We start from the raw sequence: 25,259 nt of genomic DNA on the forward strand, positions 1-25,259 counted from the left end.
ACATTAACCTACAGTAATATATACCACAGCTTCATCTCATCAGAAACGGTTGACCAAAATGCTATTCAAGGGATTAAACATAATACCCACTCTTACATGATACTGTTTCCAGTTTACCTCTTATTAACATTTGCCTCAATGGATAATCATTCAAATATAATCTTATCTGATTGTATTCAATGGTGCAGTGTGGCATCTAGCAGAACAGACTTTGAAGAAACAAAAAATAATATTCATAGCTTGATTAGTTTATGCTATCATGTAAATAAGAATTGTTGCACTTTCGTTAGCTTAAATTGTATTCAAAGGCATGCACCATATGGCACTTCCATGTTTCTACAGTAGCCCAGAATGATAACACAGAGAAATACATAAAGGATTTGAGCTATTTAAGAAGAGGTCATGTTATCCCCATGGCTATCATCCATTTGTGATTATTTCTATAGTACTGGCGTTAAGTAAGAAGTAAACATTGGCTTGTGTTGAGAAACGCCAATAGCTTATTATTCAGGCCATGTCCTACAATATGTACAGTGACCATGGGGACTATGAAAAAGACACATGATTGTTATATTCACAGATTGTTATATTCACATTGCACCAAGGTCGACTTTGACGGCTCTAGCCATCAAAGTCGACCTTGATGCAATTAAAATGATTGTCACCTCTACAAACAACTTGGTTTTTCCTCTTTGTATCGACCTGCTGGTTGCACAACAATCTACGGTTGTCAAGTTACCGTTAAGAAGTCTGTGAGGCATTACATCTGTGAGGCATTACATCTTTCAAAGTGTTCTGAAGTTATAGAGCGCATCACAGACTTATTGACCGAAGGTTGGTCATACTTTACAAATGTTGACCTTTGGGAACCAAAGGCATGTCAACCCGAAGAGGAAAACCAAAGCTGTCGGTAGAGGAATCATATTTCATGAGTTGTTTTTTACACGACTAAGACGTTCCAACGTCCTTAGTTGCGTGCGGCTAGTATACCAGTAAAAGTCCATTCAGTCAAACCATCACGCACACAGCTTTTCTTTTATGATCCTGCCCCAACCAAACAGCCTGTTTCTGCTTTGTGTTGTTTAGTAATTAATGTTTGCATGTGTTTCATGTATTTACGTTCCCTAGGTTCTGCCACAATTTGCTGGTAATTGTGGGTTGTTTTCTGTCTGCTTGTATACATTAAAGTAAAGTAAAGCTTACTTTTGCATCTTCCTTCTGTGTCTGATCGCTGCTTTGCTTTGCAATCTGTGACATTTTCTCCATGGATGACCAGGAGGTTTGCATAGTTTGCATACAAACAGCATAAATAACATTTTATTAAACAAACTGGCAATAAATCTTGAATTAATTGTAAGAAAAAGAAAGAAAGGAAAACAAGTATAGTCAGTATATTCCAGAGGAGGACTCATTCTCAGTGCCATGCTGACCTCGTCCAGAGTACAGCAATGACCAGGAGCTCCACAGGCCGTCAGAGCACCAGGGGGACGATGGCCATACGTAGGCCCGGGTAGGCCTTGAACTCCCGGGTGTACGCCCTGTGCTTCCCCCTGGCCCAGACGCTCATCTGGATGAAGCTCAGCAGTGTGTACAAGGCCACTGCAGGGAGCGCAGAATTCAAACATTAAACATTGAACAACACCCCTCAAGGCTTTGGTTTTGTTTAGCTGCTACCAAAACACCTCAGAGTGTTGAAGATGAGCTTCCAATTATACAAAGCCAAATAATAGAAAATAATCCATTTATTTTACCACTGGAACCATCTTTACTGCTTTTATTCCACTAAAACCATGAATTTAATATAATAGGTATATATATATATATATATATATATATATATATATATATATATATATATATATATATATAACGGTATATTTTACTGCAGCATAATGCAAAAAGCTATTTTCACTGAATATGGTCAAGATATTGGTATGCAAAACAACAAAAAATAACTCAGTAAAATAGTATGATTCATGAATGTTCTATTACTAAAAAAAATGTACAACAACAGTGTTGTTGAATCGAAAATTATAAATTGCCTGAAACATAAAAGGGTGATAAATGTGATTGTCGCATCATTTTTAAGTCCATCCAGTGCGATCTATCTCCCTCACAAGGGTGGTGCCTTGGTGTACAGGCGGACCCAGCCTGGGAGCTGTCCATACGATGGATGATGGCTCAGTGGTGACAGTGGGGTATACATGGAGGTATGGTATTGCTGCTAACATTACCATGGCGAGGCACACAGTAGGAGGCATTCTTACCTGGGAGACACTGGGTCATGATGGAGAAACCAAGCCAAGCGCCCACCTGGGTGTTTAAAAGCACAGATAGAGACCAGTCGTTATTATAAAGCATACCACCTCAGGAGGATGTTCATGAGGAACACAACTTTGAGGTGAGTGAGGATGTCACAACAACCATCATTGATTGTCCCTGGCCCCCAAATGATTGTGATTGATACTACATTGCTGATGAGATGTCTCTGCTGTCACCTCGTAGGTGTAGTTTGGACATGAAACGAAGAAGAACAACCAAGTGAAGGGGTTTCTGGTCGGAGTGGGGAAGTTCCTGACCTTGGTTCCTGGGAAGCGGAAACATAGAGACGTAGATGAACAAACAGATCACTTTGACATATATAATAATATTTAATGATCCATTCAAAGGCTGATTTATTATCCCAGGGAGTGTTGATTATGTATTATAACTATTCAATTTCCTGTATGTAGACTGGAGCAGCACTAAAGTGTATATCGGTCCCATACCTTCTCCTTTGAGGCTGTTCAGCGTCAAGTGAATGGAGAAGTTTCCCACCTCACACAGCTGTGGCAGAAACAATCGACTGAGGCACACACACCTCAACACAACACTTAGCGGACATACCGTCTACAGATGATATATTATGAGGAATACCAGGACCCACAGTCCAGGTAACTCCAAAAGGAAATCTATTGGTTTTCCTGCGTCGGGCGCATTTCCTGTTAACTAGTTTATGCTAGAGATGTGACGCTTGGCAGACCATTACTGTGCATCCGAAATATTTTCCGCCATGGATTTCCAGAAATTGTTTTAAGGGAAACTCCTCCTTGTCGAATATCCGATCAACACCAAACCTCGGGGAAGCGACAACATACCATGCCTCACTAAGACATTTTTTGTGATCGCTTCAGGAAATTATGTGGCCACTATTGACCAGTGAAATGTCAAGTAGTTGTTGCCTAACTGTCAAATATCATTATCAAACCTACAGGTTTGGTACAGTATGAAGGTTCCCCCGAGGCACACTCTTTATTAGCCATACCCAAATCAGCCATAAAGGGGCGCTGTGAATGCATATACAGGCTATTCATATCTGCATAATCTTCATAAGCATAATCTCCAAACTTGACACATATTTTTAAGGACGCCAGTGACCAAGATCTCCAATGTAGAGATTCATCTCAATTGTGTGGTTTGTGTTTGTATCAACAGCATTTTTTACTTTTTGTTTTATTTTTTCTTTGTTTGTTTTCATGCCTTGGAAAAAAGGGGCAAGTAACGCTCTTCCTGGATTAGAAGTAAATAGGCTGTTTCTGAATTAAACTTATTTAACATGGGGAATACCAGTGCAAAATTGTGAGCTTTGCAAAACGTTGTTGCGGTTTGTTATGTGATTGTGTTGCTACTTGGATACAACATGCATAGCTTGATTTCAAGCTTCCGTACTAGGGTCCCTATATCTTCCAACACCCTGAGGTAAAGAGCACCAAATGTTCTTCTGAATTAACTCAAAAACTTGAAAAACAAACCTTTGAATTTGTAACATTGAAATATTATACCAAAAAAAGGTTATCCAAATTTATTTTTTTAAAATTCCAATTAAGTTTCACCATTTAAAGAACACGATATTAAGGAAAATACCATTATCTTTAATCCAGATACAAAAATTCATGTTGCAGATACCAAAAATATGATATTAATTCAAGAATTTTTTTATCTGATAACTTTGTTTTCGAATAATAATATTCCAATGTTAGGAATTCAAAGGTGTTTTCATTTTCTTATACGTCCAACGGCTTTCTAAAACATTTGAAACATTATTGCAATGATTTGCTTCCATCAGTTGTTATATTAGCCGGCTTGCAATTACTGTTTTTTTGCATTATCCTACCATCTTGAAAATAATATATGCTCCTAAATCCTAAAGACATAATTCACAATGATCATTATGTCATGTTGAGTTGTGATAAGTTGCTTACAATTCTTAGAAGTATTGATACGTACCACAAAAAGAGCACATGCAGAATTGATCTGTAGATCTCCATAATCTGCATAAAGAGATGGGAATATTCTGTATCAGAAAGCAAGTCAAAAGTTATGATCATCTTAATGACATCTTGTGTGTATGTATAAGAAAGACTTTGGTGTGTTTGTATTACTAACTTACATGGGGGTGTGTAGAGTGGATGGTTAATGTAGTAGGCCAACCAAGCCGAGAATCCCCAATAATATACACAATTCTAAGGAACAAATACAAAAAAGAGACATTTTAGTTAATGCTTAAATAATGAAATAACTGTTTTTTTACCATACATTTTTTGGTAAGATTTTATACTAAGGGTAAATAAATAAACCATTAATTAACATTAGTTAATTTATGTTAATTAATTAACATCAGCCAAAATTATTTTTACATGGCATTAGCATCTGGGTTAAGCCTGGAGACCCCCCTGTTCACTTGACTCCACATTCTGTTTTGCTGCAGGGATCAGTCTGGACCTAAAGCCGCCCACATTCATCTCAGTGTGTGGGAGTAGCTGTCTTGACAGACTAATTCTGCCAGCCTTCATGGTGCGCTATTCAGTGGATACGGCTCAAATGTCATTTCCGCAAAGAAACTCTGCTAGTAAATAATCTTCTTGTTTTATTGTAGTTATTGACTCAATAGTGCCATAACTTGCTTTGAGAGACACCACTACAGTTTGGCCAGAGGTAGCCTGTGTCATCAACTACAACACAGTCCCTGATTGGCCTGATTACATTGTCATTACAGATAATGGGTGTGGGCAGCTCTAAAAAATAAACACATAAATAGCTCTAAAATGTCCTCGGCCATGTGCTGCAAGGTATGTTTGGTCAGTTACTGACCAAACCAAGGTTCGGTCAGTAACTGACCAAACTTTACACCCCGCTCTGCCATTTCTGGTATCCAGTTTCCACTTTTTCCAATTAGGAAAGAGAACTCCACAAAGGGGCAGTCCTCTGTGCGTGTTCACTGGCAGGCAGAAGCATTTCAGTGTTGGTCAAATACACATTCCAGCACTCCCAGGAAAGGCTTGCAAAACCAACACACCAACTAACATATCAATAAAAAAATAAAAAAACAGCAGACAGTGGAAAGAAGAAGGGAGGAGAGAGGAAAAAAAAACAGGAGTCATACAAGACCATCATGTTTTGACTAGAGGAAGAGAGGGGGAGAGAGAAAGAGAGAATGCAGGGGAGAGGGGGCGGGGGGGGGGCGAGGGGAGGAGAGGGGGAGAGAGTTGAAGAGAGAGTGGGAGAGAGAGAGGGGAGAAGGGGAGAGTGAGGGGAAGAGAGGGGGTAGGGGAGAGAGAGAGGGAGAGAGAGGGGAGAGAGAGGGGGAGAGAGAGGGTATGGGAGAGGGGAAGAGAGAGGGGGAGAGAGAGGGGAAGAGAGGGGAAGATAGAGCGGGAGAGAGAGAGGGGGAGCGAGAGAGAGGGGAGTGGTTACTGCAAGATCTATCTAGCCAAAATGACCACATCGCTCACAGCACCTTTAACTGTTATTCAACTGTTAGCTTATGTTTATTAGTGCATTGACTAATATTAATTCATGGTTTATCAATGTTCCCTTATTGTAAAGTGTAACGAGTCATTTTACACTGCATAAAGAAGGATGAACAATAACTATCTAACCATTAATGTAAGCCTAAGTATAGAATCCATTGTTCCATTGGAGATGAAGTGAAGGGCTCACCCTGACGATAGTCCTCAGTGGCATGGTCCCGTGGGAGAACCGGTGCACAAAGATAGTCTCCACCAACCTCTTCATGTAGTGACCCGTGTGACACGCACACGCCAGTCTGATCAGGGGAGAGGAGAGGGAGACAGAGATGCATGCTGGCTGTTTGCTTAGCTGTAGGATTTGTCACGGCCTTGTCGTTAATGTCAAGAAGATTTGAATTGCTCCAAGCCTTTTTAATCTTCCGTCTGTATGACTATCGCTCTCTCTCCATTCATCCCCCTGTATCACTACTCTCTCCTTTTACGTTACCTTTTACGGTTTCTGAGACCAAACAAGTATCAGATGCGTCTTTTCAGGGCCTTACGTGGTGACGGTCAGCGGGCTGGAGGTGAAGGCGTATCTGTGGGGGTAGATGAAGGGCAGGCGGAAGTAGAACATCAGGTAGGTGAAGAGAGGGCCCATGTACTCTGCCAGAAACACCTGAGAGAAGAGAGTCACACACATGACAAGACCAATGAAGCACCAGAGAGAAGAGAGACACACACATGACAAGACCAATGAAACACCAGAGAGAAGAGAGACACACACATGACAAGACCAATGAAACACCAGAGAGAAGAGAGTCACACACATGACAAGAACAAAGAAACACCAGAGAGAAGAGAGACACACATGACAAGAACAAAGATGCCTATGGGCAGTTTTCTTTTTATATGATAACAAAAAATGAAAAAATGTACTACCTTTCAGAAAGAAATCAGAAGCAATACGCAAAATCTGTGAAATAAAGCTTTAAACTTAATATCAGCAGAATATCTTTGGTTTCTTTAAACCTTTCATAAAATTCCTAAGATGCCAGATACATTTCAGAATGTTTAAAGCAACAGTTTTCCATGATCAAAAGCGGACACAGTAAATTAGTTTTCTTTACTTGGGCAACACCCAAGTCCATCAGCTAAATCTCCAAAGGCCGTCTGTGTTCTGGAAGTACTTTGTAAAGACAGATGGAGCGACCTTCTCTACAAAGTGTCCACGTTTCTCCGTTTAGAGAGAGTAATGGAGGGCTCTGTGAAGGCTCCTGAGAGCAGGGTCTTTCTACCATGGTCCAGCCCAGCTGGGGGCCCAGGTCTCTGAAGTACATGGTGGCGGTGGTCCCCACGGGGAGGCTCTGCAGCACCTCCTCGTCCCTCAGGGCCTTGGCCTCTGGAGCACAACACGGAAGACAAACCAAACAATACATTGGAAGCAAAGCTATTCAAATTGATTAGACTTGAATTTAAAATAATGTTCATTAATATAATCGATCGAGATTCACCCTAAGAAGGGTTTTATTAGTAGCAAGATGGTCACACTGATTCAAACATCTGTTTGATTTAAACTAAATCATTTTTGTATGCATTTTTAGCTATTTGAAGATTATCCCTTAATTTACTAGAATTAACTAGAATTATGCGCATCTGCACTGTGTGTGTGTGGATAGGTATATATATATATATGTTTATATATATATATATGTGTGTGAGCGTGTGTGTATGTGTGTTAGTGTGTGTGTGTGTGTGTGTGTGTGTGTGTGTGTGAGAGAGCTTGTGTGTGCGTGTGTTTGTGTGTGTGTGTGTGTGTGTGTGTGTGTGTGTGTGTGTGTGTGTGTGTGTGTGTGTGTGTGTGTGTGTGTGTGTGTGAGTGTGTTGAAATGAACTTTGAGATGAAGGTCTGGGTGACCCAGTGCTCCTAACCTGTTTTATAGATAATATGGTGCACTAATAGAAAGCCTATTTTAGATCCGGCTCAGGAGGGGGGGGGGAGGCTGGCCCAAATAGCATCTATTACCGGAGCGCTTTCCTCCATCCCTCTGCTTCTCACAAAGAAGACGAGCCGAAAGCTCATAATCGGAGCTCTGACGGCCTCATGCCACTCACTGCTGGCTCTTTCTTTCTTTACTTCAATAGACGTGTTTTCAATCCTTATGGTATGAGTGCAGAGTAACTGCTAGAATCTATTGACCTGGTCAGGGTATAGCATGGAAGAAAGCGGGTTCTTATGCCGTCTTACTGTAGCGTGGCAGTGTGAGTTGGGCCAACTTTTAATGGGGAGAGAAAAAGCGTTAATGATGCCAAGCATCAACTTTCTTTTGGTACGAGTTCGAGAAGTACGAGAAAATGCGTCTAACAATAAGGAAAGAGATCCATTCTCCATACAGCATATCAGCTCATTAGTTGATTTGTGGTGTTATGCCACCTGAGGAGGCATATGGTGTGAAAGCGCAATGTTTCAGTTAAAGGATAATTGGTTTGAAACAGCAGAAGCCATTTGATAGATTAGCTCAACAGCACTAATATGTCTTACTGGGGTCCAGCTTCAGGGCCTGACGGGCTGGATACCACTGGGGATCTGCAACGCATGCACGCACGCACACACACACACACACACACACACACACACACACACACACACACACACACACACACACACACACACACACACACACACACACACACACACACAGTAGAGTAAGCGGGGTGGGCGTGCTTGCCAGTTTGGCTTCAGGACAGATAACAATTAATTATAATGGTGTATTCGCTACTTGGGCGGAGCCAGATTGCCCCAGCCCCTTTGGCAAACACATGTAAACCTTTTTTGATTGGACACGCTGATTGCTGACGGTACAAGCTCTGCAAGATTCAAACAAGTAAACAAGGAATTACACTTTTATCAGATCCTCTGGGGGACACTAGGCCCTATAGATGTACTGGTCAGGAGCAGCATCTAGAAGCCTTTAGAGTTAGCTGTCTGCCATTTACAAATGTAAGGAATTTATATTCAGTCAATATAGGGCAAAGCTATGTTGAGATAAGCAAGTATGTGAAGTGAAGAGGAGCTAGCAGCCAAGGCGACCAGTGTGCTGTTAATACTTACAGGATTTGTGAACAAGACTCTTGATGTCTGCTATTGTGGAGTAGGGCTCCACCTTTGAGAAACATAACATGCACGCTTGTTACATCCATCCACCCTGAGCGGGGAAGGGGGAAGACGGACAGGTTCAATAACCTTGTTATGTAGTGTTTGCTTGATGAGCTACACTGTGGGGAAGTCTATACCAATACCAGGAGAAAAAGAGTATTCCTTTCTAGTTAGTTGACTGTTTGTACCGTGCTGGGCATTGATGAATGAGTGAATCAAGAGGAGTTGAGTTCAGGTGCAGACGTACCTTATCTAGGAAACAAATCTGCTTTCTTGTCTTTGCATCAAGGACCTCAACCTATCATTAGAGAAAGAAAAGATAATCAACCAACAGCGTATTGTTAAAAGAGTCTTATGGCTTTATGGATTGTCCTGTATTTCTATTTACTTCACTCCAAAATTGAAACAAGTGGCAGGGGGAGGGGGCGCTTCTCCGTGCACTCTGTGACGTTGTCAAAGATGAGTTGGTGTCCCTGGAGGATCCTCCAAACCTCCACCAGCTGATTGCCCCCCCCATCCGGGTAGACAACCGGCTGTGCGAGTATCACAGTGAACCCCCCCGACCACCCCCGTTGTCCGAAACGAGCTGCGTCGCCAGTAGCCCGAGGGGTCCTGAAGAGTCTTGCCCTCAACCCCTTGGCTTCTCGTCCGTCGCTCGATGCTGTCTTCCTGTAGCGAGACCAGACACTCCCCCTCAAACTCATTTTGGATTCCAGAGCAGAGGAGAACTTTATCGAACAGGAGGTGCATGACTAAAGGCTAAAGCCCTTAACGGTAATCTGCCCGCTCGTATGGAGGGCAGGACCGGCAACTTGACCTTCCAACCAGGCTCCCGTAACATCCAGCCGGATGCCATGTGCCACTCATACTCTGAAGAGGAACCCTGCAAGAACCTGAGCCCATTCTGCTGGCATCGTGTCTCATCGCCACCCTCACTTGGGAGATTGAGTCAGCAGTGCTCCAGGCGCAGGAGCAACAGCCTGACCCAGGTACCAGTCCTCTCAACCGGTTATTTGTCCCTGACTCTGCGTCCCTGACTCTAGAGTGCTTATGTGGGCTCACGCTACCAGACTCACCTGCCAACCAGGCATAACCCGCACCCTGGATTTCCTCCGACAACGGTTCTGGAGGGCCATCATGGACAAGGCCACCCGCTCGCTCCTCGCTGCATGTTCCACCTGTGGACAGAACAAGTCCTCAACCAGACCCAGTTTGGCTTGCTCCGCCCCTTAAACGTACCTAAACTTTCCTCTGCTAGGGGCGGCTGACCTTCTGTTGCTCCGCGTGTTCCGGCCACATGGCATTCCTACGGCCGTCGTCTCTGACCGTGGACTTCAGTTCATATCACAGGTATGGCACCGGTAGCTACTGCTCTCTTCTGGTTCCCACCAACAGATGAATGGACAATCAGGGCGGGCTATCCATGGGATGGAGGCCGCGCTGCGTTACGTTACCAATGCCAATTCATCCTTGCTGAGTTCCAAACTCCCCTTGGTCAAGTATGCAGATAATTCCCTCACCAACTGGGTTTTCTCCCTTCATGTGCTCATTGGGGAATCAGCTCAGCTGTTTCACTCCATTCTGGCTCCCATGCGCCAGTTCACATACCTGGAGACTTCATGCTCTGCCCTGCTCTGTGTCTCTACCAACTCCGAGCCCCACCAATCATTGAGCTTTTATGGTACGTACACTACTAGATGTGCATTGTTGCAGCAAGGGACTCCAGTACTTTTTGGACTGGGATGGCTAAAGGCCACAGGAGCGATCTTTGATTCTAAGTCTAACCCTGGATGCTTCACTCATCTGGGACTTTAATAAGGAACCAATTCCGCTCAATTCAGTCGGGCGTCCGTAGCGGGAGGGGTAATGTCAAAGCGTCCACTTCGGCCACCTAATTGGGAGCATTGTCTTTCCATCCGTCTCCCTCGGTCTACAAACCTGCCAGCAATCGCCTTCATAAGCACAAAGTATATCAACCGTGGATCTCAAAAATCGTCCTTCCTCGTGTTAAGGTCTCTAAACATCTTTTATGTTGCTTTTACTAACTGTCTTCTCCCTGTGTTCAGTCTGACTACCTGCCGGTTTCAGAACCCTCGCCTGTCTGATTACCCGCCTGTTGCTGAACCCTCGCCTGTCTGACTACCCGCCTGCTGCAGAACCCTTCTCTGTCTGACTCCTTGTTGCCCCTTTATTTACACTGTATCTCTGTATCTCTGTGTTGAGCATTTGGGCTCGCCCTATATTCCCTAACACAGATTGTATTCTATAATTAAGGAAATTATCCCTTGGTCCTTGGAATTAATACTTGGTTCTTGGCTTAGAATCAATTAAGATACTCAATTCAGTAATTTACAACCAAAATTATCCTTAGCACGACGCAATAATAGGTAATTAGGAGAATGGAAAATGCCTTGCTTAGATGCCCCTGGTACGGATCAGATCTAGCTACAGCCAAATAACATTAAATATTAATATATTAAATATAAACAGATTGTTTCTGGCTATTTCCCCTGTTCACTGATTTCCAGTCGGCTACTGGCAAGATGTTTATTTGAACTTGTTTTCAGTGAACATACATTTAGACATAAGCCGGTCCAAAATTTGATGAAAGACCTCGGGAGCTAGCCTGGCTAATGCCAGACCTCATCTCAATCTGCATTGAGATGAGGTCTGGGAACCACACAGGTGTGGTTTACGATTGCCCGGAGCCGTTTATTGGGCGCTACGAATGTCTATCATATGAGTCTGTAGGTAGCTCATAGCCAATCAAAGCCTGTTGGTAGCAGGGCAAAGACATCCTTCACGCCGAAAGTTTCACTTTTATCAAAATAAAATTGCGTTCTAAACTACTTGGAACACATCTAAAACTGCATCGATAGGTAACGCGTCTGTACGGAAGAGGATTAGGGCCACACATGTAAAAAAAAATTAAGTTCTGACTTTATTCTCAGAATTCTGAGAAAAAAGTCAGAATTCTGACTTTAATCTCAGAATTCTGAGAATAAAGTCAGAATTCTGACATTAATCTCAGAATTCTGAGAAAAAAGTCAGAATTCTGACATTAATCTCAGAATTCTGAGAAAAAAGTCAGAATTCTGACTTTAAAGTCAGAACTACGGGTATCTGTAAGGACCAACCTCCGTGGGAGAGACACTTTGCTTTATGCCTATGGAAAGACGTGGTAAAAGTGCAAAACCTGTGCGGTTTGGCAAGAATTCCGTACGGTTTTGAATGACTAATAGCCGCGGCTATTAGTCATTCACTCCGGCTATTAGTTATTAACTCCGGCTAGTAGTTATTCACTCCGGCTATTAGGTATGCAGAACGAGCCCTCCCTCTTCTTTGCTTGACCACTAAGTTTGAAGGCTGTCTAACCAATCAGTGAAGAGAAATACCAGACTAAAGTAACGCATTGTCGAGACTAGAGCTGCAGTGCCTCCATGTTTCGCCGTAACATAAAGCTGTGTTGTCTTTACTAGTTTCACTACAATGTAATGACCACCACTAGCTAGTGGAAAATACATTTGTGTCTAGTACACTGATATATTTGTATATGTTAGGCTATATATTGAGATGGCAGTGTTCGAAATACCCGTCAATATTCGGGGATGCCCTCATCCCCAGATTGTTCTCGATATGCAGTAGCCAGCTAGGCCATAACATTACAATATTTCATGGATGCAAGCAAGCCAAGACAATAAATCTATATCTATAGCCTACATGACAACACACACACACACACGCACGCACACACGCACACACGCACACACGCACACACGTTAAACACACTGGTATAGCAATAGGAGCCTGCATTGGCTAAAGTTGTTGGGATGCACGTTATTTTATAACAGGGAGGGGCAAAGTTGTGCATTACAATGCAAACACGACAATAATTGGCACAGTTCTTGCGCACTCAGAAGAACATGAACTGAATAAATGCCAGGTATATAGCATATCGGAGACAGGCACACAATCAGTGCATTTGCAAATAAGAGCCTGCAGTATGACCGTTCTTGTGACATTATTTAACCATCCATCTACAGCTAATACGATCAGACAGATACATCATTGATTACATATAAGCCAACAACAAGCCCAACATCACCACGGCAGGTGCGTCTCTCTCGCACATTCACACAATCACTCCAACTTCTCCAACTCCAAGGCAAAGCTGTTTCACTAAGACCACAAACAACCACAACTAACCAGCCTACATATCCACAACAATGCACAACAATCAGTTCTATACATTGCGTCTATCTTCTGTTTGGCGCACATGGCTAATGTGCATACTTGCACAGGACTGTCGGCTCCGCTTGTCAAAAAAATAGAACGTATTTGTGAATAAATGCTTTGCATTCTGAATACTGGACTTGGTGAGCTTGGTGAGTTGGCTATGGGACGTGCACTTTTACCGCGCCATTCTAGGGCCGGATTGTGGCTTTCTTGGACTTCCATAGGTTTCCTCCTACTGCATAAAGAAAAGTGTCTCTCCCACGGAGGTTGGTCCTTACAGATACCCGTAGTTCTGACTTTAAAGTCAGAATTCTGACTTTTTTCTCAGAATTCTGAGATTAATGTCAGAATTCTGACTTTTTTCTCAGAATTCTGAGATTAAAGTCAGAATTCTGACTTTAATCTCAGAATTCTGAGATTAATGTCAGAATTCTGACTTTTTTCTCAGAATTCTGAGATTAAAGTCAGAATTCTGACTTTAATCTCAGAATTCTGAGATTAATGTCAGAATTCTGACTTTTTATCTCAGAATTCTGAGATTAATGTCAGAATTCTGAGATTAATGTCAGAATTCTGACTTTTTATCTCAGAATTCTGAGATTAATGTCAGAATTCTGAGATTAATGTCAGAATTCTGACTTTATTCTCAGAATTCTGAGATTAAAGTCAGAATTCTGACTTTTTTCTCAGAATTCTGAGAATAAAGTCAGAACTTAATTTTTTTTTACATGTGTGGCCCTAATCCTCTTCCGTACGTCTGCTTCCATTTTTGATCCGTAAACTAAAAGCTTCGGTGTGTTGCATAGATGTCGTCATCGTCTTGCCGTCCCTCCCCGTTCTGTGATTGGTTCCCTATCTCGGGCGAAAATCGGATCCATGGAATCGAGGCTGCCTGGCAGCGCAAAATGAAATCGCGCAAGGCAGCATTGAGTATTGAGCACAAAAGCTCCATGGCACTATGCCTCATTGTAGACTTGTAGACTATTGTTTTTCAATAAATATAAAATCTGCAGTTTAGGCTTTCATAACTCCACATTATATGCTGTTTCACATCGATTTTCCCTGGCAATAAGGGTGAGGGAAATAACTCAGCTGATCCCCGCTTAACTTAGGAGGTAGACCTGGTACACTTGGTACAGATACAGATAGGTTTCAGAACTGTTTCCCACTCATTTTTTTCTTGGAAACCAACTGTACAATCAGTGCAACAATTTACTTTGTGTACGTGGGGATTTAAATATAATGATTTTATTCACATAACATTTGTAGGGAATAAATTATAAATTATTGATTTATGCTGTTATATTAAGTACAGCAATACATTTTCTATAATCCAATCTAATCGTTATAACATGACAGATTTCCCTCGGCCCTCAAAGGCATTTAGAATTTTGTATGTTGCCCATAATGAAAAATAATTGCCCACGCTTGCTTTACGACAAACAAACAAACTGCACCATATGTTAATGTTTACCTGTTATGTACCATGTTTAGTTATATGTGCAATTTCTGTTGTCACTTGGCAATTAACAGTGCCGTGCCCTTTAAAGTCATTTCTTTCTGGGAAAGGATGGCCAACACAATGTTGTGTGGTCCTACGCTACTGCTAGATATGTTGAAAAATCTTCTCATCGATAAACGGGACACATTGAAGACATTTGACTTGGCTTATTTTTGGCTACTGAAAAATATCTTGAATACAATGGCAGTGATGTTGTAAGAGTAAGCGTTGGTATTATTCAAGATCTTATACACCACCAGAATTTTTACATCGATTTAAATCCATACACCTCTACAATGAGTCGTAGTTGTGACCCTTTTGAAAGGTTTATCTTTGGCCTTCCAAAATGCTCCTAAGGCCACGAGCGGGCGCCTCCCTCGCAGGAGGGAAGAGGAGAGCTTCATGGGCTTGTCTCGTACCTTTGGCTTGTTGTTCATCTACTAGGGCTTGTCCCAATACATATCTTCAAGCTCCAGATAATCATTAGGTTCTCTGAACAAACATTTGTATGTTTGGAGAAGAAAAAAAGTGTATTCATATCTTTCCCTGCCTGAATTGAAGCCGTCAGAGGCCCTTGCTGCAGAATCGCGGTTTGATAAACTGTTTCCTACTCCCTCAATTTTGAATGTGATTTTAATAACACAAAAAGCAAAGCATTTTTGATACTTTTTTATTACCATCGTATATGAGGTGTTATACTGTGAGTGAGGAGCTTAACCTATTTTGGGCACGGCCATCAACCTCAACCACCGGCAACACATATCCACACTAACTGTGGTGTTATACGATTAGTGTCCAAGAAACTTGAAGCCTGCTGTGCCCTTCCACCAACTAGTTTTACAATTACACACAATGGCTTCAAAACGTTCCATCGGAAGTATATTCACCAGAGGCAGAAAACTATTGTCGGAGCTATAATGTTTCTTTTATGTTTTCTATTTCGTATTTTGTATTTTGTATTGTCTATAATGTTTTCTTTATGTTTTCTATCTCGTATTTTGTATTTTGTATTGTCTATAATGTTTTCTTTATGTTTTGCATTTCGTATTTTGTATATACATATTTTTTAAGACAGTCCAACTTGTTGGGGAAATACAAGTCTGAACTGGCAACTTATGTTGAATTACTTGGTTGGCTTTAGATTGAATTGCCAACTTTAAATGTTCAGCTTTGGGTAATTTGATGCTTAATAATAATTTCCACAGAAAAATAACTTTTGGTTTGCTCTGAATTGATAGCACATATAATTTGAATGTGCACTTTAACCATCAAACATTGATCACTTGCCATGAAATATGAGGTTTTGACTATGACGACTGGTGATCATCCCACCACTACAACCTAATGAGAACTGACTCCCTTTGAAATAGTTGAGGTCATTGGACTCACAACCACGCGGATCGGAAGCGAGTAAGCCTTTATCACACACACACACACACACACACACACACACACACACACACACACACACACACACACACACACACACACACACACACACACACACACACACACACACACACTCACACACACACACCCCAACCCAAGTACAATCAGCCCTAAGAGCACTGTACTGTGTGGCTCAGCAGAGCTGTCCTGCTGGCTGGGATTGGGGGCCTGAGCTGGACAGTCTTCTAACTAGCTAATGGACACCAGACAGATTTGTGCTCAGCACATTGTTGAAAGGGAAAGAGAGGAACAGAGAGAGGTTTTTTTTATTTCAGTGTGAAACTCATGTTGAAATGAGTTAACATTTCAAAAGAACAGTTCCATAATTAAAGTTAGTGTAGGCATTTATTTTAGAAATGTTTTGGGGTCCTATTTGTAGTGATTTATAAATCGAACACAAAAAAAAAACTGTAACTAAATGTAACAAGGAGGGGAACTACCCCCATCATTATTTACTCTGTAATTGAAGAGACCTATTTGAGAAAAGTTTGTTTCAATTAACTTGCCTCAAAACAGGCCAAACAAACTAAAGTATTCAGACCTTGTGTTTAATCTTGCTGTATTCTTTCTTTATTTCATGGGATGAAAGAAGGCCGAGCACAGAGCTGGGAACATTTAATATGCATCTGGAGGGGCTGTGATGCTGGTCCAACATGATTGTAAGGGAGAAGACTTTCAACACTTTAACAACTGCAACATTGTCACCGTGTTGCACCGAAAAACAAGTGAGTCATCTTAGAGCGGTGGGTGTTTTTTGTTGGAGCCGGGCAGCAATAAAAAATCCAGCTAAAAAGTACGCTGGTGAGTTGAATGGAAGCTAGGAGCTTTCCCACCCACAAGTATCCATGACAATACGCTCTCCCCTGGACAGTTTTCTTGAGGAAAACTCACACACATGTACCCCATAGCTATTTTAAGCACCTGGAAATTAGAAAGGAACAATGTAGTTTGCCATTTGTTGGTAATAGGTCATTTTGAATATTAATCACATGACACAAAAGACATCACTCCATCTTCCCTGAAACGTCCAGATTTTGGATAAAAAAAAGAATAGAATTGGAACCAAGTAATTCAATAATATCTACAATTTAAATGATCTCAAAATTCTGCCCAAACATCCAAATGATTGCTCAGTAGATCCTACATACCCTGTAATAATATAATAGCTACCCTAACCCCACAAACAAAACCTATTCTGCAATAATAGGAAAGGTACCCTAATCCGCAAACAAAACCTAAAACCAGACCCTAATAGGTAGCCCTCACCATTATCCCAATCCCTAGCAAAAAAAACCTAATAAGCAACCCTAACCCTGCTAAATAATGTAGAAAATAAATGTCTTAGTTAAAATTAACCCCTTTAGTTAACCTGAACACCATTAGAAAACCTAGACTGTGAGTACCTGTTTACAACTGCATAAGCTCATTTTGAATTTATTCATTTTAAGAACCCCAACAAGGGTTAATAAATGCACTCTTATTGTAATGTGAAACCGTGTAAGCCTTAGGTATTACAAATCTGAACCAATCTGCACATCTCAAAGACACACCAAAACAGCATTGCTGTAAATTAAATCTGAAGAGAACCGATTGATGAAAAGAGAATCAATAAGTCCATCTATAAATTACAGGCTTTTAATGCGCTGCCTTTTAACGAGCTGCCGATAGGGCGGTCTGCCCGATACATACCAAAACCCCTGGCCCCCTGCAACACACTGTAAAGTCAACTGATGAGGTATGTATGCAGAGGGTCTAGTGACTAGACAGTCCAGCAGGTGCTTGTGAATAAGGTCTGGGTCTATTGTTTATATTAATCTATATACTTATAGATTCAACACATATTGTACCGCGTCACAAGACAGATGAGCTAAAACCAAAAGGAGAATATCCCAATCAGAAATGTTAAATAATCACACAGCAGTCAAGTGAGTAACATTTGGCTGCAAGGTTCGGTCTCACAAGCAGCTAAGCATCATAGATGAACCTGAGGCCACTGGCCTGCAGCCCTTATCACATTGCCGCACTTGTTTACAAGAATACATATTGGCTCCATGAAAGCACGAGCAGCCAGGGAAGAATGCTGGTGTTGAAGCAACAACGTATGTGGCCAAATTTATAATGCATTCATACTTCTCATAATTTACACATCAGAAAGTTGTGGCACAAACTTTATAACGTGCTTTGTGGCTGTAATGAAGCCTCTTGTCGTCTGTGTTGTCTGCCCCGAATAAGTATAACTGACAATTTAAAGAACTTGATGAAAACTGTCGCATTGACATCATCTATTTAATTACATTTTCAAGTTGTTTCATAAGATCACAAGTTAGGCTTTTTTCTAAACGAAAATATAATGATTTCCCCTGTCGACAGGTGGCAACAGTCAAATCACCTATAGTTTCTTTCTGGCTTCAAAAAGCACTCATAAAGCAGTGTTTGCTTGAGTGGCACAAGTTGCACAACTCCATCATGAGTGAAATAAAAAAAAAATGCTGGAATATTTCACTAAGGGAAACACAGTATATGGCAATGGGGCTTCAGCATCAAACATCAACTGGTATTAACAACATCAGTTTCAGGACCTCATTTCAAATAGGCTACTACTGATTCTGAACCTTGCACACAACATTGAGACAATAAAGCTATGCTGGATAGAGACGTTGTAGTTTGATTACTTGTTTTCTTGATTGTATTCTAGTATTGTGATTGTGTAAATCCGGTCTTATAATAGGGTAGTATTGTGTGTGAATACTAGTTCTGTATTTGTTTCATTCATTGAATGAAAAAGTAGCCTACTATGGTTGTTATAACATTCAAAAAACATTCATAACAATGTCTAATCATGTACATATTGTTGGATTCATATATCACAATGTAGCGTTCCATGTCCAATTGCCTGTGTTGGGATAAGATTGGCACATGTTAATAGAGTACGTTAAGTCCGGCTGGACCTACCTCGAAGAAGGTGGCTCTGCTCATGTCGACAGTCCTAATGGCTCAGAGAAGTGCTCCTATGTACACTTTGCACTATCATTCCTTGCCCACATACCACTCAAAGAAACAACATGCGCACGTGCACACACCCAGACACACTAAAACACAGACGCCAACATGCCCAGTGGTCGCTGGACTGGCCCACTTCCTACACTCTTTTGTGCTCTGCTATCCTTACTATGTCATGTTCCTCTACTCCTCTCTCTCTCTCTCTCTCTCTCTCTCTCTCTCTCTCTCTCTCTCTCTCTCTCTCTCTCTCTCTCTCTCTCTCTCTCTGTCTCTCTCTCTCTCTCTCTCTCTCTGTCTCTCTCTCTGCCTCTCTCTCTCTCTCTCTCTCTCTCTCTCTCTCTCTCTCTCTCTCTCTGTTGCTCTGCAGTATAGAGACAGTATGAGAGAGAGAGAGAGAGAGAGAGAGAGAGAGAGAGAGAGAGAGAGAGAGAGAGAGAGAGAGAGAGAGAGAGAGAGAGAGAAAACTGCTTTGTGTGTGTGTAGAGTTGCTTACATGTACACTTAAAAGGATCGTTGCTACTGAGTGTAGGCATCTTAACGGAAAGGCTATACAGATCATGCCAAATTTTTAAATGTGTCATCATGACAAACACCCTCTGATGAATACAAAATATATGAACAATCCATCCAGGCTGCTAAATCGAAAAACATCAACTGTGACCTATTGCAAAATCAAATTGATTGCTTATGTACTTTCAGAGGTAACGTGAACATGTTTCTATAAAACAGAGTCTATTTGCTTTGGAATAATACAGAGTAAAATAAAATATATTATGTCAAGCACCTAAGAATCGTAGGTGCTTGTAGAGTCGCCAGCTTGTAGAATCGTAGAGTCGCCAGCACCCCCACCCATCTCCACCACCCCCACCAGTCTCCATTACCCCCACCCGTCGCCAGCACCCCCACCCGTCTCCATTACCCCCACCCGTCGCCAGCACCCCCACCCGTCTCCATTACCCCCACTCGTCGCCACCACCCCCAGCCATCTCCAGCACCCTCACTTTTTCAGCAGAATGTGATCCCTGCAGACTTGCCTGAGAGAACTAGAAAAAATGCAATAATAGAATAGAATAGATAAACTCATTTTCTCCGAAGAGAATGGACTGAAGAGTTTCCATTAACCTCTGTTCCTCACTGCATCTCACTTACCCCTCCCCAGTCTTCTACTTCTAATTAAGGCCAGCAAACCCAAATTATCATAATTGCACGTTTCTTAATGTGAAGATTTATTCTGCAGCTCTTGTATAAAACTGAATCAGCCGAACTTTTACGTATAAATTATATATATTCGAGTAAAATATGTTAAGTTCCTTAATATTCCACATTATGTTTAGGGAAACCAAAAGAAAAAAGGCTGACATGATGGGAATCAGACACTTTTTACAAGGTCTTCAAGTGAGTATCTATTTTTTATAAGAAACTGAATGACATCTCACTGTTCAATAATTACCAAAATAAAATTAAATATTTTCAAATTTCCAATTCGGAATCATGGTTTCATTAATGTCGAGTCAGTGGGAATGGTAAAGAAAGTTGATTTCTGGAGAATGTTTAGAAGGCAACACTATTGGTCTAGTCAGCTTCTTCTGGGTGGCTGCATGGCTCAACCCATGACTGCACTAAACATCCTGTCCTCAATGCTCTACCCTCCGTCTAACAACACATTGTCGTTTCCATGTAGCAACCCAAGCCTTCAGAGAAGTTAAAGGGGTCATGTTATCCCCTTTCATTTAATGTGTTATCCATGTATACGGTCTGCAAAGCTACACATATCCAAGTCCATGCCAAAGGGAGTTACTCTCCCACAGAAAACATGTCTCCTGAACTGCCTGAGACAGCTTGTTTGCAGTGACCATGCCTTGGTTACGTCATCAAGTCACAGAAGCACAGAAGTAACATGCTAGTGTAGCCCTTGTTAATTCTTGGCACCCAAACAGATTTTACAGATTTGATGATACTTTTGAAATTTTTTATAACCACCTATTTTTTACAGACCCTAGTTTCCCGTAGGTAGAGTTGAGGTTGTTCGTTCTTTTCTATTTTATTTCCAATGTTTAAGAGAAAAGGACCTTGCAGAAAGACATGGATCTTCATCTGAACTATTCACACTTCGTCTTCACTCCATCAACACTGTGCCTCCGGACTAGACTTTTGCCAACTGTTCCAGGAGGAGCGGTAGGGCTCGAAACAGAGGACCACTGCTGTTACATTATTTGATTTAACAGTCATTGAAACTATGCTAAATATATGCAAGCTTTTTATGAAGCCTGCCTAACATGTACAATTATTAAAGACTTCAAAATAATCAATTTGTAGACAAAGCATAAAGTGGGTTTGCACACTGCCCTCTAATGGCGTATGTTGTCATTAGCCATCTTGTGATTAGATTAATTAGGCCTACTTGCAGTAATCATTGGGCTTTAACCTTAAGACAACTTCTTTGTGAAAAATCATAACATGTTATATGTCAATTTTATGTACAAACTGTCACTGTAAAATGAATACATGTATATTCTTATTTCATCTTCAAACCAGCTGCCTGTGTTCCTACTTTGACATTCGTCTGGTTTATGAATCTTCCTTAGACATTTTTGCAGGGAAATTGCAACCAAACTGTTTGGGATTGAATAAAACTAGAGGAATACTCATTGTGCAACAAGGAGTAACAATTGAAGGACGAGCCTGTGTTGCTTGCTTCACTACGTGGCTGCTCCTTGATCAAAAGTTTCCTGCCGAAGCTAAGATGACACCTCGTCCCAAGGTCGGGCGGGGAGGTCGATATTGACTTGACTATCAGACCGCATCGCCCTCAAACCCCCGAGGATGTCAGGCCAATTGTAGTCCAAAAGCTGTATGGCCATCAAGATCAGTTGCCCCTATTGGCTGACATACCCTGTGGATAACAAACAGCAAAAATAAACATTGAACTATTGAACAATAAAAATATATATTAACGTCAATAATCAAAGATAGTTTAATAAAGAGCACTCAACAAATCGCAGTTCCATGAACTGGCATAGAAAAGTCGCAATACAAAGGAACAACAATGAGGGGACAGAAAAACTGAGGGACTTGAAAAATACAACAAACCAACAAGGGAACTAAGGGTTGAAGAGTGAATGAAGTAATTGCAGATGGTTATGGTACGATATGTGAAGTAAGGGGAAAAGTCCAAGGACATCTGGTAGAACGAAAATTAAATAACATAGATGACTATGTTATGACAAAGCCTGCATACTTCAAACCTAAATCATGCTTCCACTCAACCAGGACGTATCCACCATGCATCGCCACACACATCACATCCCAAGTCGTCATTCTAAATAAATAACCATACTTTCAATATAACTGTGAACCCCCCCAGTAGGGGATAGTAACAGATATAAAAATGACATGGGTTCGCTAGTTCTGTGATTAATAATAAAAGACTAGAAGCAACAGATGATGAAGAATTTGATTAACTGAGGGATAAGTGGACAGGTGACCGTAAAACACGAAGTATGTCTGACACCACGAGCAAGCCTCTTTGGACTTAATTGTTGCCAAGGAAAATAACAAAAACAAACCTTACTAACCTATCAGCTCACAAAGGGGAGGAAAAGCTATAGGTTGTTACGTATTTTAAGCACATAAGCTACCCCCACATAGCCACATAGGAAGCAGGATCGAACACATGAGCTGCATTTCCTCCACATAACCACAAGGAAGCAGGATCGCACACATAAGCTGCATTACCTCCACATAGCCACAGGGAAGCAGGATCGAACACATAAGCTGCAATTACTATACATAGCCATAAGGGGAGCAGGACCAACATACAAGCTGTAATAACTACTCCAGCCACAGATGGCAGCACCTTTAGACAGGTGAGGAATCCGGAGCCAATGCGTCACATAGGCCACGCATACTTGATACAATCGCGGAGCGGGAGTGAGAGGTGGTCAGAAACCCATGGCAGCCCCGTTGGTAGCCCCGTGGCTGGAAGACAGGTCAGCCGTGGGTCGCTCCACGCGCGTGTTCAATACAATTCCCCTCCTTTTGCTTCATATTTACCATACCGAAATACTTTAACAAATAAAGTGAGTTACAAGCGATCCGGTTTAGACAACATTCTTCAAGAACACGGCAAGGTGTAGAATATGTCTACCTACCTCCTCTAACCTAAAGTAAAGGGTTAGGACATAAATACGGTGGGTAGCAACCAACCTAACCTAACTAACCTAATGTATCTAAGCAGACAACAGAACTACACTGCATGTGTAAAGAAGCGTCTGCCAACCTGTCCCAAGACCGCAATGGGGCAACAAAGAAATGTCAAAGAGACAGAAACAGACCACAAACATTTCCCAATGTTCATGAGAAAGACAATATATAAATGCATACATATATATATACATATATATAATATATATATGTGTATACATAGCAAAGAATCAAACAATTCTATCAATGCTTTTAGTATATGCAAGCACATAACACATGCAGGGTTACACTCAGCAGACAAAGAGAGAGAGCAAGAGAAAGCAAAAGAAACCAGCAAACAGTTTCTAAATGGTGGTGGCGGCAGGCCTCCCATTGCTGGCAACTGATAAATTGGATGAGCTGATTGGTAGATAATGAACTAGCTTCTGACCATGATGACAGAGGGACAACAAGAAGCAAAATACAAACAGTGGACATAACAAGAACCTTTGAACAGAGGTGTCCGGGTGATATAAGGGATTAGGGATATACCAATCCACCTTAAGCCGTGTGATAATCAGGGTTGTGGAAGGTTATTACCTGCCTGACTCCATAATACATGTTTTTCCCAGTGCTCTGCAATTGAACAGGCCAAAAGGAAAAGCGCAATTTGCATGGCAATTGATTTTCTAAATGTAATTAGTAGGATTGACTTTTTCACCACTTTCACCGTTGTTTCACTTTCCCTTTTGTATTATAAATGAATGAAGCATACCCTCATGTTTATGAATGAGAAACATTTTAATGAGAAATGTAGGTTATTATGGGAATAATGAGAACCATGGTTGGTAAATTAAGAAAGTTGATAAGCCTGTCATTGCCAGACCATTTCACAAATGCACATTAGTGTGGAATTAGGGCAGATTTCCAAGGAGCACTATCAATGGAAGCAGAACAAAATGCCTCTCGACACAATTCCAGACCTTTCAGCAACGAATCATGTGATTTGTCCGACCGGGAGGGAGGGCCTTACCACTATGCCAGAGAATAAACTTGAGCTTGCACATTTGTCTGGGTCCTAGGCTAGGCGTTGATGGGGTGTGGACTCAAAGCTCGTGCATAATCTTAGCACAATTGGTGCTTAGATTGTGTCCGTACCGTTGTGATACGCACCTTTGGAAACATGTTGGAAAATCTTTGCATAAACAGATTCCCAAGATCTCACTGAGCATTCAATTGTGCATACACTTACTCACAGTTCCATGATGTTCACTTTATCTTATGTCTTTAAATAGGATTGCTTTTCATTTTGTCTTTTGTCTTTAGAATCAGAGTAAGAGATAGAGCCATAGAGAGCGACAGACAGAGAGATAGAGATAGAACTAGGGAGATGGATGATTTTACTTTAATGCATTGCGTCAGAGGAACAGCAGAATAATGATATTGTTCTAGTCACCTTCTCCCTGTCCTTCTCGTGTCATTCATGTGACGGCGCTGTGTCACTAGACCAGCAGGTCGACACCACTAGCCCATTGGTGTCGTCTGTTACAGACAGCAGCGCTGGGGGTTGACGACGGGATATCCCCGAGACAGATGGCCCTCTAATCCCTGCTTTACTTAACACATTAGCAGCATCGCATTGCTCCCTTGAAGATAAATGTATTCTTAATGAGATGTCACGATCGATGGAGTGTAATTGATGGTACGTCAAAACGTCCAAATATATATATATTTTGACGTTAAACACGTCAAAATAAGAAAAACTTATTTTGAAAAACTAAGTTTTTCTTATTTTGAAAAACTTTTGATGTCTTAAGTTTTTCTTAAGACATCAATGCAAAAATATTTCAAACATATCTTAAAACCTTTTCTAATGCTTGGATGGCTGTTGACAGAAGAAAAAATCTATAAAAGCTAGATTATCAAAACTCAGTGTTGAGACTTCAAACACCAAACAAACAAAGGA

The 25,259-nt window shown here is 41.4% G+C and overlaps 1 protein-coding gene across 3 annotated transcripts; it reads right to left on the reverse strand.

Moving 5' to 3' along the window:
- Positions 1–173: 173 nt before the first annotated feature.
- Positions 174–19,250, reverse strand: tecrl2a (trans-2,3-enoyl-CoA reductase-like 2a). 3 transcript variants are annotated; one of them, XM_030348482.1, is made up of 13 exons: positions 19,064–19,250; positions 9,173–9,223; positions 8,881–8,932; positions 8,311–8,355; positions 7,067–7,170; positions 6,332–6,447; positions 5,980–6,085; positions 4,430–4,502; positions 4,267–4,310; positions 2,769–2,826; positions 2,499–2,587; positions 2,268–2,313; positions 174–1,599 (listed from the first exon to the last, which is right to left on the reverse strand). In XM_030348482.1, the coding sequence occupies exons 1-13, from the start codon at positions 19,085–19,087 to the stop codon at positions 1,472–1,474; spliced, it is 936 nt and encodes a 311-aa protein (XP_030204342.1). In that variant the 5' UTR covers positions 19,088–19,250; the 3' UTR covers positions 174–1,471. The 3 variants fall into 3 exon arrangements, with proteins under 3 accessions (XP_030204342.1, XP_030204341.1, XP_030204343.1); XM_030348481.1 differs by lacking the exon at positions 19,064–19,250 and adding an exon at positions 10,002–11,305; XM_030348483.1 differs by lacking the exons at positions 2,769–2,826; positions 19,064–19,250 and adding an exon at positions 10,002–11,305.
- Positions 19,251–25,259: the final 6,009 nt, after the last annotated feature.

This window comes from Gadus morhua, chromosome 23 (assembly GCF_902167405.1).
Source record: "Gadus morhua chromosome 23, gadMor3.0, whole genome shotgun sequence".
Lineage (NCBI taxonomy): Eukaryota > Metazoa > Chordata > Actinopteri > Gadiformes > Gadidae > Gadus > Gadus morhua.

What these genes read in the sequence shown, in the direction of transcription:
- tecrl2a (XM_030348481.1), bottom strand. Translation starts at nt 10,064, where the DNA reads ATGATGGCCCTCCAGAACCGTTGTCGGAGGAAATCCAGGGTGCGGGTT. An exon ending in GGCCCTGAAGCTGGACCCCA is followed by an intron (nt 7,171 to 8,310) that starts GTAAGACATATT and finishes GTTGTGCTCCAG; the next exon opens with AGGCCAAGGCCCTGAGGGAC. An exon ending in TCCACTCTACACACCCCCAT is followed by an intron (nt 4,311 to 4,429) that starts GTAAGTTAGTAA and finishes CTCTTTATGCAG; the next exon opens with ATTATGGAGATCTACAGATC.